General features: G+C 40.8%; 1 protein-coding gene across 1 annotated transcript in view; it reads right to left on the reverse strand.

Annotated features, from left to right (window-relative positions):
- Window positions 1-21,967, reverse strand: part of doc2b (double C2-like domains, beta) — a gene marked incomplete at both ends in the record, with an annotated part of 177,156 nt that overhangs the window by 59,264 nt on the left and 95,925 nt on the right. Inside the window, one exon of the mRNA XM_080748791.1 lies at window positions 19,506-19,585. Coding sequence (XP_080604917.1) covers window positions 19,506-19,585 — 80 coding nt within the window. The remainder of the gene's footprint in view (window positions 1-19,505; window positions 19,586-21,967) is intronic.

Here is a 21,967-nt window from a genome sequence, read left to right on the forward strand (position 1 = left end):
GTTCTCAACCTTTTCAGCCCGCGACCCCCAAAATAATCACCTCCCTGACGAGCACTAAGAGTTGAGGCATTACATTTTGTATAACACGGTTCTATTGTGAAAATAGCAGATCTACATGTAGATCGGCTATTTTCACAATTTCTGCCTCTAATATTTGACAATTTGGTAAATGTTTAATTTGTCACTTTAGAGGCATTAAAAAGTCCTTAAATTGTCACTTTAGAAATGTGCAGATATAGCAAACTTTATGTTGGTTTGTTTACTGTTGAGTGAGAAAACACTGTTGCAAATTAAGTTAATCATCTGGGGACCCCCCAAAATATATTTGGGGACCCCCCTGGGGGTCCCGACCCACAGGTTGAGAACCACTGCCGTGAGAGACCAAAAATCTACCGCACACACCAGAGGCAATCCCCACTTGGCCAGTGGAGATATTGCGCTTTTGAGCTTCAGGTAGTGCTATCCTACCCAATACCCAGTGGTGTAAAGTAACTAAGTACTGTACATGTACTCAAGTAGTGTACTGTAACATTTTGAGGTACTTTTATAGTAATTTTCTACACTTTTACTTCTACTCCACTGCATCTCAGAGGCAAATATTGTATTTTTACTCCACTATAAATATTTGAAAACTACAAAGTTACTTTGTAGATTTAGATCATTATTACAAAACATACATCAACTCTATTTAAACATTGGCTATTTAAATAGCAGATGTATAAGCCCACAACGCAATGCAACGCAACGCATTGTGGGCCTGTAGATCTCCCGAGTAAAGCAATGGCTATGTACAGTAGCTAAACATGTACAGTACAGTAGCTACAGTATATGTAATTGTTGAAATCAGTGACCCATTATGAACCATACAAAGCTCTTTCTAATAACTTTGTGTTTGACTGACAGATGGCAAGATAATCATCGTTCTTGTCGTTATCTTTTGTACGCACATCTCATTCATAATTGATGCCACCATCATGTCTTTTGTTTCAGCTTGAGTGACGTTTTGCCCCTGTGTGTGTGTGTGTGTGTGTGTGTGTGTGTGTGTGTGTGTGTGTGTGTGTGTGTGTGTGTGTGTGTGTGTGTGTGTGTGTGTGTGTGTGTGTGTGTGTGTGTGTGTGTGTGTGTGTGTGTGTGTGTGTGTGTGTGTGTGTGTGTGTGTGTGTTCTTACATTACTCACCTACTTAGGACCGTTACTAAGAAAACCACCTTCCGTATTAGGACCGTTGACCAAGTTAGGACCAAAATCATGGTCCTAAGTAGGTTTGACCACTATAACAGATAGATAATGTCATTTTAACATGCCTGGTGTTGAAATTGGCATGGTCCTAAAAAGGAGGCATTTTTATATATGGTCCTAAAAAGGAGTCATTTTTACATTTGGTGTGTGTAGAATGGTGTGTGTAGAATTTCGAGTGTGTGTTTTCTTGTGTGTGTCCTACTTAGGACCATCTGGCGAACTTAATATTTTAATTACTGGTGTGTGTAGAATTTTGAAGTGCAAATCTGCCTGGTCAAGTTATGCAATTGCAGTGAGACTAGCGCCTGTGTGTTTTGTAAATGCCATTGAAGGATACATCTACATTGAAGAACATAAAATATATAGAATGAAAAAACTAATAAATGTGTCTCTTTTTTTTGTCTCTTTTTGAATAATAACTTAATTGGCAATTTTCAATGAATTGTTCATCTTTAATGTAGTTTTGTTAGTTAGAACTTCCTCTAAAATAACCTAAAATTCAAATTTATGAGGAGCTAAATAAGTGCCATAATACAATTAATCGACTAATCGTTTAAATAATCGTCCGATTAACCGATTATGAAAATAATAGTTAGTTGCAGCCCTACTCCATATATGTGCCAGGAATACTGATGATATCATCATGTTGACTCATCGTAACAAGTGTCTGGCAGCCCATATGACATCATCATGGTGACTGTGACGTCACTGACGTCACTCTGAATTATTTTGTCTAACCCCAGACAGACAGCCCTTTTATCTCCATATATGGACATAAAAGGACTACAGGCAGGAAGATACCAAGATCTCCATATATGGGCATAAATGGGACACAGACAGACTGAGACCTCCATATATGGGCAATCATCTCCATACATATGTTGTCAGCTGAAAATGCCAGTCAAAAATAAACCGAAACCTCCATTATGGGCAATCATCTCCATACATACATTGTCAGCTGAAAATGCCTGTCAGACCGATACCCAAATATGGAGTTTATTGTCTAACCCCAGACAGACAGTCTGGGATTAAGCATTAAGTATTTTTATTTTTTAATTGTATATTTGTATTGTATTTGCCTGATTCAGGACCCCAGGAAGACTAGAGGCTCATTCATGAGTCTCTAATGGGGATCCTTTAATAAACATAAAACATAAACATAAAACATAAAACATAAAGCCTGTAGCTCTTTTATCTCCACATATGGACATACAAGGGATACAGGCAGAAAGATACTACTGAGATCTACATAAATGGACATTTCTACAATGAATATGTTGTCATGGCAACATGGGCACTGGATCATACTACTACTACTTCTCTATACATGGACCTGACCTCTACACTAATAGATTCCCCGCGACTGAGTAAACTGCGACCTGTGGTCGCGCAAATGTGACATTCGTGCGTCGCTTCCCGCCCTCAGGCGTCTTCCTAGTATTATAATAGCCTATACATTATATATACGGTAATTACATTTTATCATTACAATCATCCATTCCCACTCCTTCTCAGGGTTTATTTAACTGATAAATAACAGTGAATAGCTCTATATCATGATAGTAGTCGTTGCTATAGACTGAGCATACTAGTGTTTGTTACATTTTAACAAACACTTTTTAGCAACGATTAGGCCTGCTATCACAATATTGAGCTATTCACTGTCATTGAACAAACACTATATTAGCAATGATTCCTATCAGGAAGTAGAGCAATTTAACACTTGTGTGAACAAAGCATTGACCTCCAGTCTGCAACAACACGCTTCACGTATAGGCAAACAAAGGCCAGCCTGCTGCACATGTAGACCTCCTGCTTCTGGAACACATACTGTACATCATGCAGAGAGAGTAACTGGGGCCATGCATGGAGATGTTTTCTATTTAGCCATGCTGACGATGATGCTTGAAATTTCAGTCCCCCAAATTTCCCCCAAAACTACAGGTAGATAGACATTACATGCTAATTAAAAATAGAGACGATTTCAATAAACATTCATTATGTTATATTATTCCAGATGTTATGGTATTTTAAGTTTGCAACAATGTCCAAATTACATTAAAGTTGGCAGCTCATCTCAGTGTGCTGTTTGATTCAAATAACTTGACATGATGCTCAATATGAAACAAAGCTAAATTACAGTAACTCCAAGTGACGTACTGTTGAAACAAGGGAAGCAAATTTAGAACATAAGATAACATTAGAAACAACTTCATTTTCTTATTCCCTACTAACCTGTCAGGTGGCCGGTCAGAGTCATTTTCTTATTCCCTACTAACCTGTCAGGTGGCCGGTTAGAGTCAGCCAAAGGGCCGCATGTGGCCCCTGGGCCTTATAATGCCCGGGTCTGCCTTAGGTACTCCAGCTATAGGCTATGTCCACTGCTTGCCATGTGTTTCACAGGTCTCATGATTCATGGTGTCCTGCCTCAGTCTATTATGTCTGTGCTGTTGGTGCCAGTCCTCAAAGATAAGGCTGGGAAGCTAAATAGCATCTGTTGCCCTTGCCAGTGTCATATCTAAAATATTGGAAAGAATAATTTTAAATTAATAAACTTTGGAGCTGTATGTTCACACTGCAGACAATCAGTTTGGATTTTATAAGTAAACACAGCACTGACCTATGTATCTATGCCTTAAAAGAGCTGGTTGACATAAAATAGCCAGAATTCTACTTTATTTTTGTGTTTTATTGATGCCAGTCAGGCTTTTGATAAAATAAACCATGCCAAGTTATTTATGAAACTGATTGATAGAGGGGTTCCAAGATTTCTGGTCAGATTCCTGGCCTATTGTTATAGGCCAGTTACAGCAGACGTTTCAAGTGAAATGGGGCAATTCTATCTCTGAGCCTTTCCAGGTCAGTAATGGGGTTAGGCAATTTATATATTTTTATATATGGATGACCTGTCCAGAAAGTTAAATGATTGTTACACTGGTTGCTCTGTGGGTGATACTCTTGTCAGTCATCTCATGTACATATAACAAACATAACATATAACAACATATACAAATGGAGGTGAGTGCAGGGTTATCAATTCTCCTGTATAATATACTGTAGGTCAGGGGTGCCCACACTTTTTTAACGTGAGATCTACTTTTAAAATGACTAGCTCAACATGATCTACCCATCCAAAATGTTTCAGCTGAGGGCCTGAGGGGGGCTTTGGAATAGCAGCACTGGCGTTACATTTTAGACGAACAAACTTACTGTAAGGGGGAAATAAATGGGAAATACTGGGGGAAATGTCTTCATCCCATTCTGTATGGAAGTGGTAGGATTTGGGGTTCTTTGTAATGCTACTGACTCTTGAACAAAGCATTGCATTGGAGGTTTGCCTACTTTAGAAGCTATGAAGGGAGCTGACAGGCCTTCTTGATGTCATATTGACCATTTCTTTTTATATTTTAATTATATATTTCTAGAGGCATATGTGGTCTACCTGCACACCCTTGGTGATCTACTGGTAGATCACCATCTACCTTTTGGGCACCCCTGCTGTAGGCACATGACACACAGACTGGTGTCCTGTGATCTGTCACAGGCTCCTACATTGTTTGGCTGGAGCTAAGTAGCTTCCAATAGTCACATTTCTACCAGCTGATGTGTTCATTTTGGTAGCATAATGCAGTGGTTCTCAACCTTTTCTGGCCGTGACCCCCAAAATAATCATATTTGAACGAGGGACCCCCCACCATGACGAGCACTTGGAATTGTAGGAGTTGGCATTACGTTTAGTTTGACCCCATCTATTCCATTCTGAAAATAGCATGTGTGGTGAGCATGTAGATCGGCTATTTTCACAATTTCTCCCTAATATTTGACAATTTGACCAATGTTTGACCAGAGGTACTAAAAAGATCTTTAAAGTCCTTAAATTGTCACTTTAGAAATGTGCAGATACCCTCTATACACTTACTACTACTACTGTATGTTGGTCTGTTTACTTTTGAGTGAGAAAACAATGTTAACATTTAGCTAAACTACTGGGGACCCCCAAAAATAATTTGGGGACCCCTCTGGGGGTCCCGACCCACAGGTTGAGAACCACTGGCATAATGTACTCCTTTAGTCAACCAGAATAATGTTGTTGTGTTGAGAAATGCAGACTTGTTTATTTATTTTACTCACTCATTGACACAGAGAAATGTATGTCCTGCCACTAAATGAATGAAAAAATGTTCCTCTTAGGTGCATGGGATCCATACCTGGATACTAGACTATAATTATGGACAGTATTATTTTACATACTTTTAAACTTGAAGTACAAAGTCATTTTCAGTCAGTTCCAAGTAACCAAAAAGGGTATTATCTTGGTTGAAACAACTATTTATGGGGTGCCTTGACCCAAAAGGTTTGAGAACCATGTCTTAAAACCAACTGGTAAGAAAAAACGGTGTTGGCTAGAGATGGGACGTTCGCGAACGAATCGAGTCTTTTGAACGGCTCTTTGAAATGAGCGATGGGATCCGGTTCGCAGTATAGGGAACCGTTCCTTTCTAATGAACATGTGGTGCACAAGTAGAAGGTTGGAATGTTAATATACTTGAGTAAAAGTGGTATCAAAATATAATTAAAGTAGCCTACAAAGTACCAATAGTAGAAGGTATCAAAATATAATTAAAGTAGCCTACAAAGTACCAATAGTAGAAAGTATTTATTATGCAGAATGTCCTGTTTCACAGGTTTTCCAATGAGTAAAATGTAGAAAAATCATTTGAACTTGTAGTTCGGCTATTTTCAAATGGCAGGTATGTACCTATGTATGTCAGAAATAAATGTATATAGGGTTGAAGTTATTTGTAATTATTATAATCAAAATCTACAAAGTAACTAGTAACTCAAATGAGCCAGTCTTTTGAACGGCTATTTGAAAGGACGGCTCACTTCAAAGAGCCATAAATCCCATCTCTAGTGTTGGCTGTCTCTCTGCGAGCCTGCATGCAGCCCATACTTCCCCTCCCCCACCCACTGTCAGTGTCGAGTTGATTGTGTGGTAGAAGCACCTGGCGCAGACAGAGCACTGAGCAGCAGCCCATACCTCCCCTCCCCCACCGTCATTGTCGAGTTGATTGTGTAGAAGCAGCTGGTGCAGAGTGAGCACTGAGCAGTCACACAAACACAGCGTTCTTTTCGTCAGACAACATGATGCCTTGTGTGTTTTATTCAGTCAACAAAGAAAACATTTTGCCGGACAGCTGTAAGGTAAGATGAATTAAAAATTGAAAGTGCAATCAATTTGTGCCTAATGTTCGTTTCCACAACGTGTTTAAAGTGTTTCATTCAAGCTGGCTCCATGCTGTTGAATTGGCATACACAGCACGCTGTACTTAGCAGTAATGAAACACAACTTTTGGGACAAACGTTCAGTTTTACCATGCTCCCTGCAATCATGAGCAACTGTTCAAAATGAGTTGTGCTTGTGTTCATATAGTTACAGTGTGTTTAGGTTGCATTGTGATAGCAAAGCACTGCTTTCACTGTCATTTTTGGTTGAGATTTCAAAAGCTGTTTATTGTTACTGTGTGCATGGAATCCACCTAGAAGGCTTTGCTATGTACCTATATTCACAGTGCCACTGTGTTCATGTTGTTTGGAGTGAAATGGACTTTGTAAAGGCATTTATTTTCCTAATAGTATCTCAACCATGTTAACCTATGTGTATGGCAATTAGGCTGCTAGTTGCTATCTGATGTTGCAGTTTGTGTGTGGTTGACCTCAAGTTTTAGAACCACTGCCCTAAATAACGTTTCTCAAACTTAACATTTCAAGGTCTCCCCTTAACTCTTGACAGTGTAGAAATGGCACCAAATGCACCCATTAGGGTCCATTTGATTCTATTTGTACACTGTCAGAGTTACAACTTGTAGAGAGCAGGGGTTTAGTGGAGGGGAAGCTCTCCAGTTCTACAAGTACATATGAATAAACATACATATAAACATATATAAATGCAAACTCAATCAGAACATGCATCTTATCTGGAATGCATTCATTAGTAGTTGGGTGGCAAAGTGAGATTCTGTGATGAGCTTGTAGATCTGCTAATCTTGCTTTTTTATTGTAAAATGACAACCCATACCCTTTATTGTCAATGACTAAAACTAGACTAAAATGTGACCAGTTTTCATTGACCAAAAAAGTGACTAATACAAAAAGTGTAAATAGCTGATCTACAAGCTCAAAACACTCACGATGCATCAGTCTGGCTATAACATATTTGGGAGAAAATGTCTTGATTTTTATTATTGTGCCTCGGACGAGGCCAAGTCTTGTCACAGACACATCTGTCCACGTACGGACATGTTGGTGACCCCTGTCAACAGTTGCATTTGTTTTCTGTGCAGACATCTGCATCTCCTAGAGGAGGGAGCGAGCTGACCGGCGGGCTGCTTGGTTCCGCCCCCCCTCGTCACCTACAGAACAGGTACACACATGTCGTTGTAGTAGTGCTGGCCCAACGCCTCTCACTAGTGTGAGCTTGTAGATCTTTTCTATATGTATGGCAAATTTTCCCCTCAGAATAGGGAGGGACGCTAGGGTACAAGGGGTAGATGTAAAAAGGTTACATCACACAAAGATTTTGTGGCCCCTGTAGTAACTCTCTAGAACCCCTGGATAAAGTTTTGTGTCCACATTGTTCTCAAAGTAGGGTCCAGGGGGCCCCAGATAGATGGATAGTTACGAATCAAATGGAACCTTATCGCTCTGTAACTCTGAGAGTGTGCAAATGGAATGGAACCGTGAGTCCATTTGGTTCCATTTGTACACTCGAAGTTACATTCAAATTGATTATACTAAATAAATAAGAGTCACAGAGATAGAAATTACATTAAATGGGGGTCCGTAGCTCAATGGATTTCAAACTGGGGCAAATTAAAATGCTTGAGAATCACTGCTTAAGCCGTAAATCTTCTCTTGTGGAGGTCCATCTTGTTTTCAACTGGGGGTCTGCAATAGTACAGTGACAGTACAGACTGCTGATTTCTTAAACAAGTTACTTTATTCCAGACTTTTAAAACGTGTTTTAGTGACACAGTAACACTACACCATGCATTTGTGTCACGATACACTGTCATAAATTTTCACCGCTAACGTTAAAACCTGTTGTCATTACAGAAAGGGTGTATTGATGCCCACCAGCCACAACAATGGTCCCCCTAAGAGATGCAGCCCCAGTAAAGACAGGTTAGCAGTAGTTGTACATTGACTATGATTACTTATGTTTTAGCTTAATTGTTTTACTTTCCTCTACATGTACTAAGTCACTCTGCATTAGGAGTGAGTGTCTGCTCTAATGCCTACATTGTCAATTGTACAGGGACCAGACAAACTGGCCGTTCACGTTCCAGGTCAGTTTCCTGGTTTAAGGGACTGAGTGAGGAGAGAACCAGTGTCAACAGCCGCCGGCGCTCTTTAAGCCGCAGCTTCAGTCCTGGAGATGGCTCCAGGTACACACCACACGATTTCATATGTGAATCTGCGATTTTCCAATATGATAACCTAGAGACTTTCTGTAAAGTGTGCAAGATAGCCATCTGGGGAGGTGGATTGCACTACACATAAAATGTAATTGAAACTGGTATAATGAACCAAAGCCGTTTATCTTTATTTTCACAGTATTTTATGATTTAAATATCTACAAGCTCGCAGCGCGGAGCTTGTATATCTGCTATTTTTCACTGGTTAAAGCAGTCAATAATTCTAGGCCTAAATGGGTTAATTGCCATAGCATGTAGTAAGTTGTTCTGCACTAAAGTGTCTGCTCTAATGCCTACATTGTCAATTGTACAGGGATAACGGCCGCAGTGTCTATTCACGGTCAAGGTCAGTGTCCAGTCGCAGTACTCAGAGCGAGGACAGAACCAGTGCCAAGAGCCGGCCGCACAGACGCTCAAGGTTCCGGCCTAGGACTCGCAGCAGAGGACGCAGCGTAGCGCACAAGGTACTGAACTCATTTACTTCATTCAGCTCAGTTACCATCTATATAATATAGATAATAATATCTTTACTGTATATACAGTAAGATTGACAGTCCTCGCCGTCAACCGCGCCATGGTGTTAACCCTTTCACTGACGGTGAGCGTCGTCAAGGGCAGCAGAACAGTTAAGGGATAGTTCAGATCTTTTGAAGTATGGTTGTACGGTTTACTTATCTATACTCTAAGCTTTGCCCGTCTGCAGTAGTAGTTAGTAGGTAGTAGGTAGTCAAACGGATTTGGTTTAATTTTGTCGGACGGGCAATTTGAGTAAGATACTAAATATCTTACTAAACTAAATATCTTACAAATATGATTCTGAGGAAGGTTTCAGTGGATGGAATGGCATCTCTTACTGAACTTGCTTGTCCAAGACTCCATCCCTGTCCTGTTGCCTGACTCTCCAAATTGGCTGTACACCTTTTACTGTAGGTAGTAAAAAAAACATTGGCTATGGATGAGCTTCATCTACATCCCCACTTCAAAAGATCTTAAATATTTTTAAAGGTTGTTAATGTTTCTGCTTCTTGACTTATGTAACTGCGGTAACAAACATCTGTGTTTCTGTTGTAGCTGACCGAAGACATGGACTCTGAAACTACCTGCGATGGGAGTGACCGCACTTACAAGCCAAGGGCTTCGGAAGAATCTAGTACTGAGGCAGAGTCAGAACCAACAACCGGTGAAAAGGATCACCTGTGCCAGAGTGACTTTGGCAAGATTGCTCCAAATTATTTTTCTCTCAGTCATGGGTTTGTTTCCCAAAAGCTCATTATAGAAGTGTTTCTGCTTTTCACTCATGTGGATGTGAATTTTCTTTACATCTTCTGCCAACGGAAGTATCTTAGGCTTGTTCCATTTAAGCTCTTCAAGAGCAGCAGAAGAGACGAGTTCATTCCACCAAAGACTGTACAGTTGTCTGAATCCTTGGACAGACTGCTTCAAATCATTGTTCTGTGACGAAAGGGCCTCAGCCTCTAAGACATCAGCTACTTTCTGCATGTGCATTCCTAACTTTAATGCCAGTGAGGGTTTCCCAAATCTGTTTGTCTCTTCTACATACTTAGCTGTTGCATAGACAGCACCGATAAAGTGCATAAAATGTTGTGGATGGACATAATCCTTAACCTCTTTTACGGGGGTCATCGTCCGCCCGTGGATCAGCAGATCCCCCAGTCCCCGCATGAGTTGCCGAACATTATTAGATTGTGTGGGAGTGTCACGCTGTTTGTTAAACAATTTTTCTCCAACCTTCAGAATGTATGCATCTCCTTTGACAGCATGGGAAATGTCATCCCGCTTCATTGTATTAACAAGATTCCATAGCTTCTTCCTCACAGTATTAGGTACTGGTTGACCACCAGCACAGAGAACCTGGATTTGTGTCTTTACAGACATTGTACTGCGAATCTCCCGGGCTAGTGTGCAGCGTTTAGCATGCTTCCACATGAACTTCCTTTTATAACAACCACCGCACCCTATACAATGTGCATAATGACGAAAGTTTGTCTTCGCATCGCTCTCTTGTTTACAAGGAACCATTACCCCTTTGCCTTCCTTGATAGTTTCAATGTTATTTGCCTGATTAACTTTTTTTCTAAGCAGGGCCAGCTGAGCCTTCCTCTCCTTCGACCTCTTTGCATACATGAGTGCATTAGCCACCTCCAGTTCTTCTTTATGCCGTCGCTCCATATGTCTAGCTATTTTTGCCTGTGGTTCGCCGCAAAAAAGGCAAAAGTGTCTCTTCTGATGGTATTTTTTTTCGCCATTTTTTTTGGATGACCTGACTTAGATGAACAGAATTGCAGTCTTCGTCTGAATCTTCAGTATGAATTGGACGTCTACTGTTGGTCTTCCCTTTTTTTTCCTTTGGACTGGTGACATTGGCTCTTTGTTGCTAGAAGTACCACCAGTTTGGCAATGTTTTTGGACGACCTGACTTAAACGAATAGAATCGCAGTCTTACATGTGTTCTCTCATGATGCTTTGCATTGTTCAGGCACCGTCATTGTGGTTAAAAATATTGTGGGAAGAAGTTGTATGGGGGTTCTGTTGCTTTGCTTCGGATCGTCCAAGTCTCTCTTAATTTAAGGCAGGGGTGGGCAACTTTGATGATGGCGAGGGCCACTATATTTCCACCTTCACTCCAGAGGGCCACATTGCATATTGCTACATCCTACTTTGCCATTCTAGTATTGCATACAATCGAGCAAAAATAGCCGATCTACAAGCTCAAAACGCATCGCGCTGCGATGCATTTTGAGCTTGTAGATCGGCTATTTTTGCTTCTTTTAATTTGGAATCCTGAATTATTTTTAGTTATTTCTTAATTGGAATCCTGAAATGTAACATTTTGATTTAATTTCAAATGCATGTATTTATATACTCATGTTAACTTTATGAACCTGATTACAAATACATTGGACATAAAAAATACATTTTAATACTACTATACTAGTGGTCATTAAGCTACTAATATAGACAGAATTTAAGCAGTTCATGTTTGCAATTGTAACTGCTGAAATCAATAATATATTCAGGATTCTGACCTGAGGGCCGCATTGACTAAAGGTGGGGGCTGCATGTGGCCCCCGGGCCACCAGTTGCCCATGTATGATTTAAGGGGTTGTGAATTAATGTTTCTGAATAAACCTTTTGTGCTGGAGTCTTATGTCTGTTTGACATTTCTAATGTGTCTGACTTTTTTTTCTTTGATTGTTTTGTTATCCTGACACCGCCATGTCAAGTCTCTCGCTTCCTCTCAGTTGCCAGTTCTCATTATTATCTGTAATCAGGCCAATGATGGCGGTGTCATTTACCGAACCTTGGTTCGTTTCTGTTAACCGGCCGGGAACAGACTTGCGTTTCCACCAGATTGAACCAGAACCGTTGTCCCCATTTCAGTTCCACGGTTCACTGCAAAAACAAGGAATTTGTGGTTCCAATCCCGAACCAACTTTTACAGTTCGGAACCAACTTGGTTCTCGGTGGAAACACTCACCACTGGTTCATCCCCGAAGAACCAAACCAGTTCTTAGCCGTAGAAAAGGCCTTATTGTATTTCAGTCGGGTTGTGCACACGTGCAGGATAAAGTTTTGATGGAACTGCAGTTGTGTTTTTTGGAGTAGATGTCGCAGTCCACCATTCAGGCCAATAGATATATACATTCACACTCCAGAGTATGCTTCCTTCTTTAAATGCCAGTTGTGAGATGTTTTGATGCCATGTTAATGTGTACAGTATATAAAACGGACATCGCAGTAGACATCTGATATAACAATCTTGAAATATTTGTATAGGTTTATGCAGTCAAAATTCAAAAAAGAAAACGAGTGCTACACAAGAGGTATAACCTGTTTTATTTTAACATTTTAGTTTTGTGCTTTACATTTTGATACAAAAGTCTTTTACTCAAGTAACATCTTGAAAACAGGCCTTTGGTGCCATTGGTACTTTTACTAAAACATTTGATTACTTTTTACACCACTGCTAAACTGTACTGCCATTTGAGGCATTGATTTCTCATGTCTACATTAATGCTTTTACTCCTAGGTCTAGATAGGGCTGTGTTGCGACCCTCTGATATGGCCATGGAGATTTTGCAGTATGTTTCCCCCCCTCCAAGACAAACTACATCTGGAGGATAGATTAAAACTATTTGGTTAAGTGAACTAAAGCTGTTTTTATTTCTATCACATTAAAAACGGGTGATTCATTCTATACAGTATATTTGATTAAGCTCATAAGAGACGATACATTAAAGTTAACAAAAAGTTTTACCTTTTTTCCCCCCCTTTTTTAGACGGTCCTAACAAGTACAGTAAAAATGACAATGTCTAGAATGTTCCCTTCTTTAAATCTGAGGTGATAGTATTAAAATAGATTTTTTTTCATGTTCAGGAGTGTAATGCATATGTTTCTACGATGTCTAGAAAGAGTGGTCCTAACAAGTACAGTAAAAATGACAATGTCTAGAATGTTCCCTTCTTTAAATCTGCGGTGATAGTATTAAAATAGATTTTTTTTCATGTTCAGGGGTGTAAAGCATATGTTTCTACAATGTCTAGAAAGGGTGGTCCTAAAACGTTCAGCATTAGTCAGAGGTCCTAAGAAGTTAAGTTATGTGAGAATGTGTGTGTGTGTGTGTGTGTGTGTGTGTGTGTGTGTGTGTGTGTGTGTGTGTGTGTGTGTGTGTGTGTGTGTGTGTGTGTGTGTGTGTGTGTGTGTGTGTGTGTGTGTGTGTGTGTGTGTGTGTGTGTGTGCGCGCACGGGTGCGTGCTCACATGAAACAAAGCTCACTTTGACAAAGTGAGTGTTTTGCTGTCAATGGCTCACAAATAGGCCGTGCTTACTGTACCTTTTATTTGCCAGACTGTAATGGTGGAGGAATACACTGTGTGTGTGTGCGTGCGCGCGTGTGCACCTGTGTGTGTGTGCGCGTGTATATATATATATATATATATATATATATATATATATATATATATATATATATATATATATATATATATACACACACACATACTGTATAGTATATACACACACACATACTGTATAGTATATAGTGTATCAGTATAACACATCAGTTCAAGGTAAGAGATGTAATTAAATGTTAAGAGGTTGCAGTTGTATCTACTGGAGGATACACAAACCCCCAGAGTACAGAGAAAACTCAAATTGACAGCCAGTGGAATTTCGCTGAATGGGATAAAACAGCCACTATACCAGCCATAGAATATCGCGCTGAACCTGTGTATCTCCCTATTTAAACTTTTATGTTTTTCCGTAAAATGAATGCCCCACTGCCTCATACTACAAGTGTCAGTCACACAAAACAAAAGAAGCAAAGTTGTGAACTTGCACTGGTAGATTTGCTATAAGTTTGTCTGTGGGTTCTATAAATATTTAACCAATGAAAAGTATTTAACGATGTCTTGTGAAAAAAGTGGCTACGTTGGAACAGAGGTTCTTTTTTCCATCTCCTGAACTGTAACGTTTTGGACATATAAGGTTTCCACCCAACTCATGCTTTGTGGCATTATAATCCAACCATCAAATGCAGATTTCATCTACAGTACAAATAACAACATGATACCAGTTGCTCACATTATATACATGAACAGCATAACACACCTGTATCTGTTGTGACTGTTCAGACACCGGTATTAACCTCTTCTGGAACATTTTGTCGCCTGGACGTTTTTGTTTTGTTTTGAGCTCCACCGTCAATACCCCATAATGCTGTGATTGCCGCTACAGCAGAATACGCATGCACGCACACGTTAAAACACACACACACACACACACACACACACACACACACACACACACACACACACACACACACACACACACACACACACGCGCGCCGATCTCCTTAACCCATTAAGGTTTCCTACTCACCAGGGGATCGATGACAACCCCCAGATTTCATTAGTGCACAAAGCGGTGTTTCCACTGCTCTTGGAGCAAACCGCTTCTTCCAGGAAATGACATGGGCGGGAGTCTGAATCTATAGGTTTTAATTAACAGGCTGCTCATTTGAGATGCAGGGGCACTATGTCAAGCTATTGGCGAGTTCGACGTACTATCTGGCCCGGCCAAGAATGGGAACAAGGTATTGTAAGATACAGAGAAATACCATACGATGCAAAGCCGTTCTCAACCTGCGAGGGTGTTGCAGGTGGGCCCCCGAATTCATTGGCAAACACTAAGGTTTTGATGATAATATGACATTAATATTAAAAAGTGATAAAATAGGAACTTAAAGAGGTGGTGCCATCATTTTGTACTTTTTCTGTTTTGGTTGTGTCTATGGAGTTAAAATTACTTTCAATAGACCCCCCCAGGTGTGGTTATAATATGCAAATATGTCTTCCCTATGTATTTTTGGTTTCTTCCTGAAAGCTCAAAAGGCCCAATTGAAATACACTGCTTTAATGACATCATACAATCATCCCCTCCCCTTTTCAACTTCAGCTGGGTCACCACCCACCTGAATACCAGTGATACTCAATGAACAGGTGGGTGTGGCCACATTCAAAAAACATAGTTTTAACACTTTCCGTATACTTAAAAAAAATTATAATCAGTATAATCAGAGGTCGCGCCAATTCTTGGCCATCTGGCCAGTGATGTATATCGGACCAGTTACCCATATATGGAGACCCCTGGTACCCATATATGGAGATCCATGTACTGTATATGGAGATATGCTGTGAGAACCCAAACATGCTTACTCAGTTATTTGTCATGTGAAAGTTCTATGATGTCTATGACATCTGACATACCCTGTTATGCCCAGCATGGAGATCCCTGTCTGTAGAACCAGCCGTTAGTGTGGTATGTGGCCGATGTGGCCTCCATATATGGGCATTCCCATATGAAGTCCTGTTAGATATGGGCTTAATATTGGTGACATCAGGGAACTCCATATATGGGCATAAAAGGGATTCTTTAGTGTGACATGACATCACAGTGAAGCAGAGTGTGATGTCAGAGCGGCAAACCCATTCTGTTAAGAGAGGTTCCCCTGACATCACAGTGATGTCAGAGCATGATGTCAGAGCGACAAACCCATAGAACCACAGTGTCAGGCGTTATAGACAGAGATACACACAGAGATACACACATACGGAAAGCTGTGACCGTTCACATACTAAACTGCGACCTACGGTCACAATAATACCTGATGATCATGTTGTAGGGGGAAGAAAATCATGGCACCCTGTCTTTAAAGTATGTAATTCCATTGATTCACGGTGGAACACAATCGATTGACTGATCATTCAATCAACCAAACCAACATGAGTCATACTATTGTCATGTTTTATATAAATGACAAATGGCAATAAAGATATTGTAAAAAAATAGAATTCTCTGGAAATGCCCTCACCTGACCTGCCATGTTAAGTGGTCAGATGGGTGGGCCACAAACGCTTTCAAGGTTTTCTCAAGTGGGCCCTGATCCAGAAAAGGTTGAGAACCATTGATTTACAATTCATGCATTCAGCTGATGCTCTTATCCAGAGCAACTTGCAAATTGCAAGATTGGAGTAAATGGCACGAGCCTCAGTCAACACACGACAGGGTAAACGGTCATGTAAACAGAGTGCAAAGAAAACAATTAAGTGCTGCAAAGTAACCAGGATACCAGTTAAAACGTCAAAGCTAGCATGTCTTTCTGTCTAAACAACATGCTGTCTAAGGCCATGTTTAGACGACAACGGTCTCAAGAAAAAAACAGCAAAATGTTGCTGCGTTCTCACTTCTTAGCGTGCTTCTACGTATACATGGAATGGAACCAGCATTGAAAATGATGTAATGTGCACGCCCTGTCGCTAGGTGGCGGTGGCGCACAGATAAACGAGTGACGCCGCTTCGATTTCCTTGTTTACATTCACTATGGTAACGTGGCTGCACGAGTGCATGTAGTCTGCTCGTGAGCCATGACATCACATGGTTTGACGTTTCTTGCATTTCTGCTGTTCAGGCGGTGACGCGAGGGGAGACCATTGTCAACTTTTCCTCGCTAAAACCTGGTCTTTCATTGTTGCTTTTCTAATACTCCCTAAAATGCCGTTGTCGTCTGAACGGAAGGCATATCTGACATTTCGTTTTGGCGTGTTCTCGTGGAAATGGCGTCGTCTGAACGCGCCCTCTATAACACATGTGGCGTTTGAGGATAACCATACCGTTCATCAGTGGTTCTCAAAGTGGGGTCCAGGTAGTGTTGATTTTGACAACAGTTAGTTTTAGTCAGTCTTTTGAATAAAATTCCATTTGGTTTTAGTCACATTTTAGTCATCTGAAAAGTCTAGTTTTAGTCGACATAAATCTCATAGGATTTTAGTTGACGAAATCAACACTGGGTCCAGGGACCCTCGGGGCTCCTTGAGGGAGATCCAAAGAGACCCTTATACTGTACTGTAGGTCTGTAACACAGAGAGTGTACAAATGGACCAGTTAGGGTCCACTTGGTTCCATTTGTACACATCCATTTGAACACCATTTGGTGCTGAGTTATGGTGGGTCCTTGACATTTTAAAGTTTGAGAACCACTGCTGTACATCGTCACTTGTCGGGCAGAAACCTTGTATATCCAAGTTTCAAATTTGCACGTGATTTTGTAAATGAAAGCCCTGCCTCATCATCATATAAGACTGTTGCACAAAACTAGTGAAAATATCAGATCTACAATTTTTTTTAATGATGAATAATAAACGGTTTTGGACATGCAAGTTTTCCCAGCCAAACACCAGAGACGTGTCTAAAATCCAAACAGGTTTATAACAGTGGGAGCACAAACCACAATGTTTCTTTGGTTGACTTGTCAGTGGTGTAGATCCATCCAGGAGTCTAGCAGTCCAGTAAATAGCTGCCATCAATCAAGAGTGACGGGTGCCCACACCACTGCCCCACTGTTGTGACAGCTCTGCTGCCCACTCCTCTGTGTGGCACTTATCTTGGCAAACATGCCTGTCAGAGTCTTTGAATTGTTACACAATCAACATTGTGTAGGACATACCCGGGAACACCACCACGGGCTCCTGAGGACAGCCCAGGTTGTTAGCTTTTATATAACATGCCTTAATCAATAGGTAATTTGGAGGAAAGGCTATTTTGGTCATTTGTTCTTAATGGTATTAATGGGTCTATTTCATGTGACAGGCATTTGTGTACATTTGTATTTACTTTTAACATGGCCGTGTTAACCCAATCTAACGCTCTCTCTCTGTGTCTGTCTGTCTCGAAAGCAGATCTCACACCGAATGATTGTGGGGTAGGCAATTAATGAAAAGCCATTGAATTATGTAGCCTTTGACTGATAACAAAACAATTATTGACACTAGGAATTAACAGTCAGGCTTTGTGGATTACAGAGAAATGGGAAAGATATCAATCTGCATCGTGCACACATGCTGTAATGTATCTTTACAACATATTGCTGTAACCTTTACAGTACTATATATGTATGTCGATCATAGTGATTGATACAAGTGTTGCGTTTGAGTCAATGGTTCTCATTCGGTAATGCTCTGCCTTCAGTATGTGGTGATTAGGGGGGAACAAAGATGATAAGTACTGCGCTCTGCGGTGATTTAATGCGGCTCCGTCTGTTAATCAAAACAGGATTTCATTGAGACTTGCCATCAGGCCTGCCATCAGTGCATCCTACACTGCAGAAACATGTCTTGTGCAAACGACACACGCATCTTTAGAAGGAAGGATGTCGTTGATGTCGGGCAGAAATCTCTCATCTCCATGTCGTCACTGTCGGGCAGAAACCTCGAATCTCCAAGTTTCAAATTTGTAATTTTCTTTTCGCAAAGTAAAGCACTGCTTCATCATACAAGGCCATTGCACAAAAGTAGTGAAATAGCTGATCTACAAGCACACCGCGAGGCGTTGTGTGCTTGTAGATCGGCTGTTTTCACTAGTTTAAATCATTTTAAAAATGATAAATACAAAACAAACAGTTTTGGACATAAAAGGTTTCCACCTGACAGCGATGATATTTTAACTTGTTTTGTGTTCTTTCGTAAATTAACAACCTACTTGATCATATCATGGCGTCACGCAAAAGCACAGCGTTTCGAGTATGCCGATCTGTTACTTTTGCTGTTTTTGAATTTGAATGCTGAAACGTTTTGGACATACAGTATGAGGTTTCTACTGACAGAGACGATGTGTATAAAGGAAAAGGAGCTTGTATTTGCAAAGCTTTGTTTTTGTAATGATGATTCTAGCACCAACAGGCTCTTCCTCCTCAGACTTCTGCAGAACGGCCTTAGTGCTCAAAACATCACTTCAAAAATAAAGCGTTGCAAATGGGAGCTACCTGGTGTGCGGATCTTTTCTTTTCTACTTGATTGGTAAAAACTGAATCAATTCAATCAGAGAACATGTACTTTCAGTGCTACAGATCAAATTAATGTTAGCCTATCTAGTTCTGTTTATAATAAATGTAGTTAACCCAAGTAGAATCTGAATGGACATGCATGAATACACACACAGGTCACGCACAGTCGGACACACATCAAGCAGGCACGCAGGCACGGTCACACACAAACGCACGGTCACACACAAACGCACACTTGTTATTCAACCATGTTACACATGCTAGTCAATACACAGGCAGTGACTGAATTATTGATCCAGTCTCTAAAGTCATTTTTTTTTATTAATTTCTCTTTCCACAAAGGGAATGAATGAAAAGCCTCCCAAGGCCTTCTTCATGAAGGAGTTGTTGGTGCAGTGGTCAGTATCCTCCTTATCAGTGGTGCTCACCTTGGCTTTGTTGATGGTACAGTGTAGTGCGTTGTTCTCCTGGTCATACAGCAGACTGAAGTCCAGGGTCCCCAGGGTGGCTGCACAAAGACAGTGGTCAAGGAGAAGAAGGAGAGCAATTAGAAATGCAAGACGGTAATTAAAAGGCTCCACTAATGGTCTTACACCAGCCACAGCAAGCCTGCAACGTCCTCTTCTAACCACATTCGTTTTCAGGCCAAGGACCCCTTAGTTGAGAGAGAGATGAAGCAGGGACCCCCCACAACCTTATCAGAGATTCCATATAGTTTAATTGTTTGACAGCTTCAATCATCAGTGTATTTTGGATTCATATCAATTTGTGTTTTCAGATATTTAACCACCAGGCAAAAATATATATTTATTTTATAATTGTTTTTGTTGTTCTACAAGCTCATAATGATCAGATCTCTTTTTGAGCGGTGGTCACACCGTCTCCTATACGTGGCCGTGTGTGTGTCCGGCCGGCCGTCCGTCCGTGTCTGTATGTAGCCTCAAGGCTGCAGTACCTTTTCTGACCACACATGTTAAGGGAGGGGCGCTGTTGTTCTCTCTCTCACACACACACACACACACACACACACACACACACACACACACACACACACACACACACACACACACACACACACACACACACACACACACACACACAGGGGGGAAGGGTGGGTCAGCATGTGTGGTCAAGTATTATTATTATTATTAACAAACTGAATGTTTTAGGGTCAAATAAATTAGAGTGTGTGAAGAAACTACAGCATTGTAAAGCACACTAACCCCGCTGCACCCACCCAGTAGTGCACAGCCTCCACGACCACCGCTCAGTTCACACAGGTGTGATTTTCTTTTTTTAGCAAACTGTTTATAAAATAAATACACAACATGATAGTAAACAATAATTTCTATGTTACAATAGTGCAGTGGTGCTGCTGTTGCATGCGTGACTATTCAAGCGGTACAGTTGCTTGGCCCTCCGGGATGTGCTGCTTGCAGCGTTCTGGAGAAGCGCTCATCCATCCCATCGACTTCACACTCAACACTGTTCTTGGCAAGACGCCCGTCTGGCTGGCCGAGAACAGTGTGAAGTCTATGGGCTGAGCGGGTTCTCGAGGTATGCGATGGACGGACGGACGGACGGACAAGCAGAATTTATAGATTTCGTCGCTGCCGGGCAGAAACCTCATATCTCCATATTTCAACTTGTTTCTTCGTAATCTTCATCATACAAGAGTGTTTCACAAAAGTAGTGAGAAGAGCTCGTACAGCTATTTAGAAAATAGTATAGTGAAAAGAGTTCATCAGCTATTTTCACTATTTTGAAATGTTTAATGGTTTTGGACATTCAAGGTTTCCAGCCGACCGCAAACGATTCCTAAATTAATAGCATCACTTAACGGTAGTAATTCATTCTAACGGTCATTACAGTAATTTAATGTGATTCCCCCGCAAATAGACACTAATACTGTCTTATATTATAACATTGGTCAGAGCTACCAGTAAATTAAAGAAACGATCACCTGCTGCGTGCAGTTACAGGACTACGCTGTTCCAGCTGCTTTTTTAGGCCTAGGATTATTGAATGCTTTAACCAGTGAAAAATAGCAGACTTACAAGCTCACAGCACGGCACCGAGTGCCGCGATGCAAGCTTGTAGATCTGCTATTTTTGAAAAAGTTGTGAAAATGTGTGCAAATCTTTGAATATTTTCAAAGCGAACGTTTGTAACTCAAATTTTGCTTCTGGGTGGTCCCTGGAACTAAATATTTTGAGATGGGGGTCCGTGGCCAAATACATATCATTTTGGGGGTCCTTCACATGAAAAGGTTTGAGAACCACTGACATAGTAGTCTCTCAAGAACAGATTAACTGAGCTCCAGTTAAGTGAAAATGACCTTTTCTTTGACGATGGCTAGCCAGATTGCTGACATAGAAACATAGGTTTTTCAAAAAATCTTAGAAGGATTCAAAAGACACTTATAGAATCAGGTCAAAATTCGAATTTTCAAGATTTTTCAAAAATAGCAGATCTACAAGCTTGCAGCGCGGCACTCGGTGCCGCGCTGTGAGCTTGTATATCTGCTATTTTTCAATAGTTAAAGCATAAAATAATGATACACAATAATGTGTACCCGTTCTAAATGGGTTAAACCGGGGCAAACACCGCTGACGGGATTATTGGTGTCCCCACAGCCAGCCTCACAGAACTAAACAACAAAAGCCATTGCACGCATTGAAATCTCCATAGCAGGGAACATCATACACCCACTCAATCATCAGCTTACTCCAATGCCCTGCTCTGGGCTCTCATACACACACAACACAACACTGAGGTGCAAAGGGGCTCGCTTTGGGTGTAGCCTTGGTTGGTACCTTGCACTCACAGACGCCTTTAATTTGAACCGGTAACGGTGAACAGCAGTGGCGGAAAGTAATTCTATCAAGTA

Source organism: Nannobrachium achirus (genome assembly GCF_963921795.1).
Source record: "Nannobrachium achirus genome assembly, chromosome: 19".
NCBI classification, from domain to species: Eukaryota; Metazoa; Chordata; class Actinopteri; order Myctophiformes; family Myctophidae; genus Nannobrachium; species Nannobrachium achirus.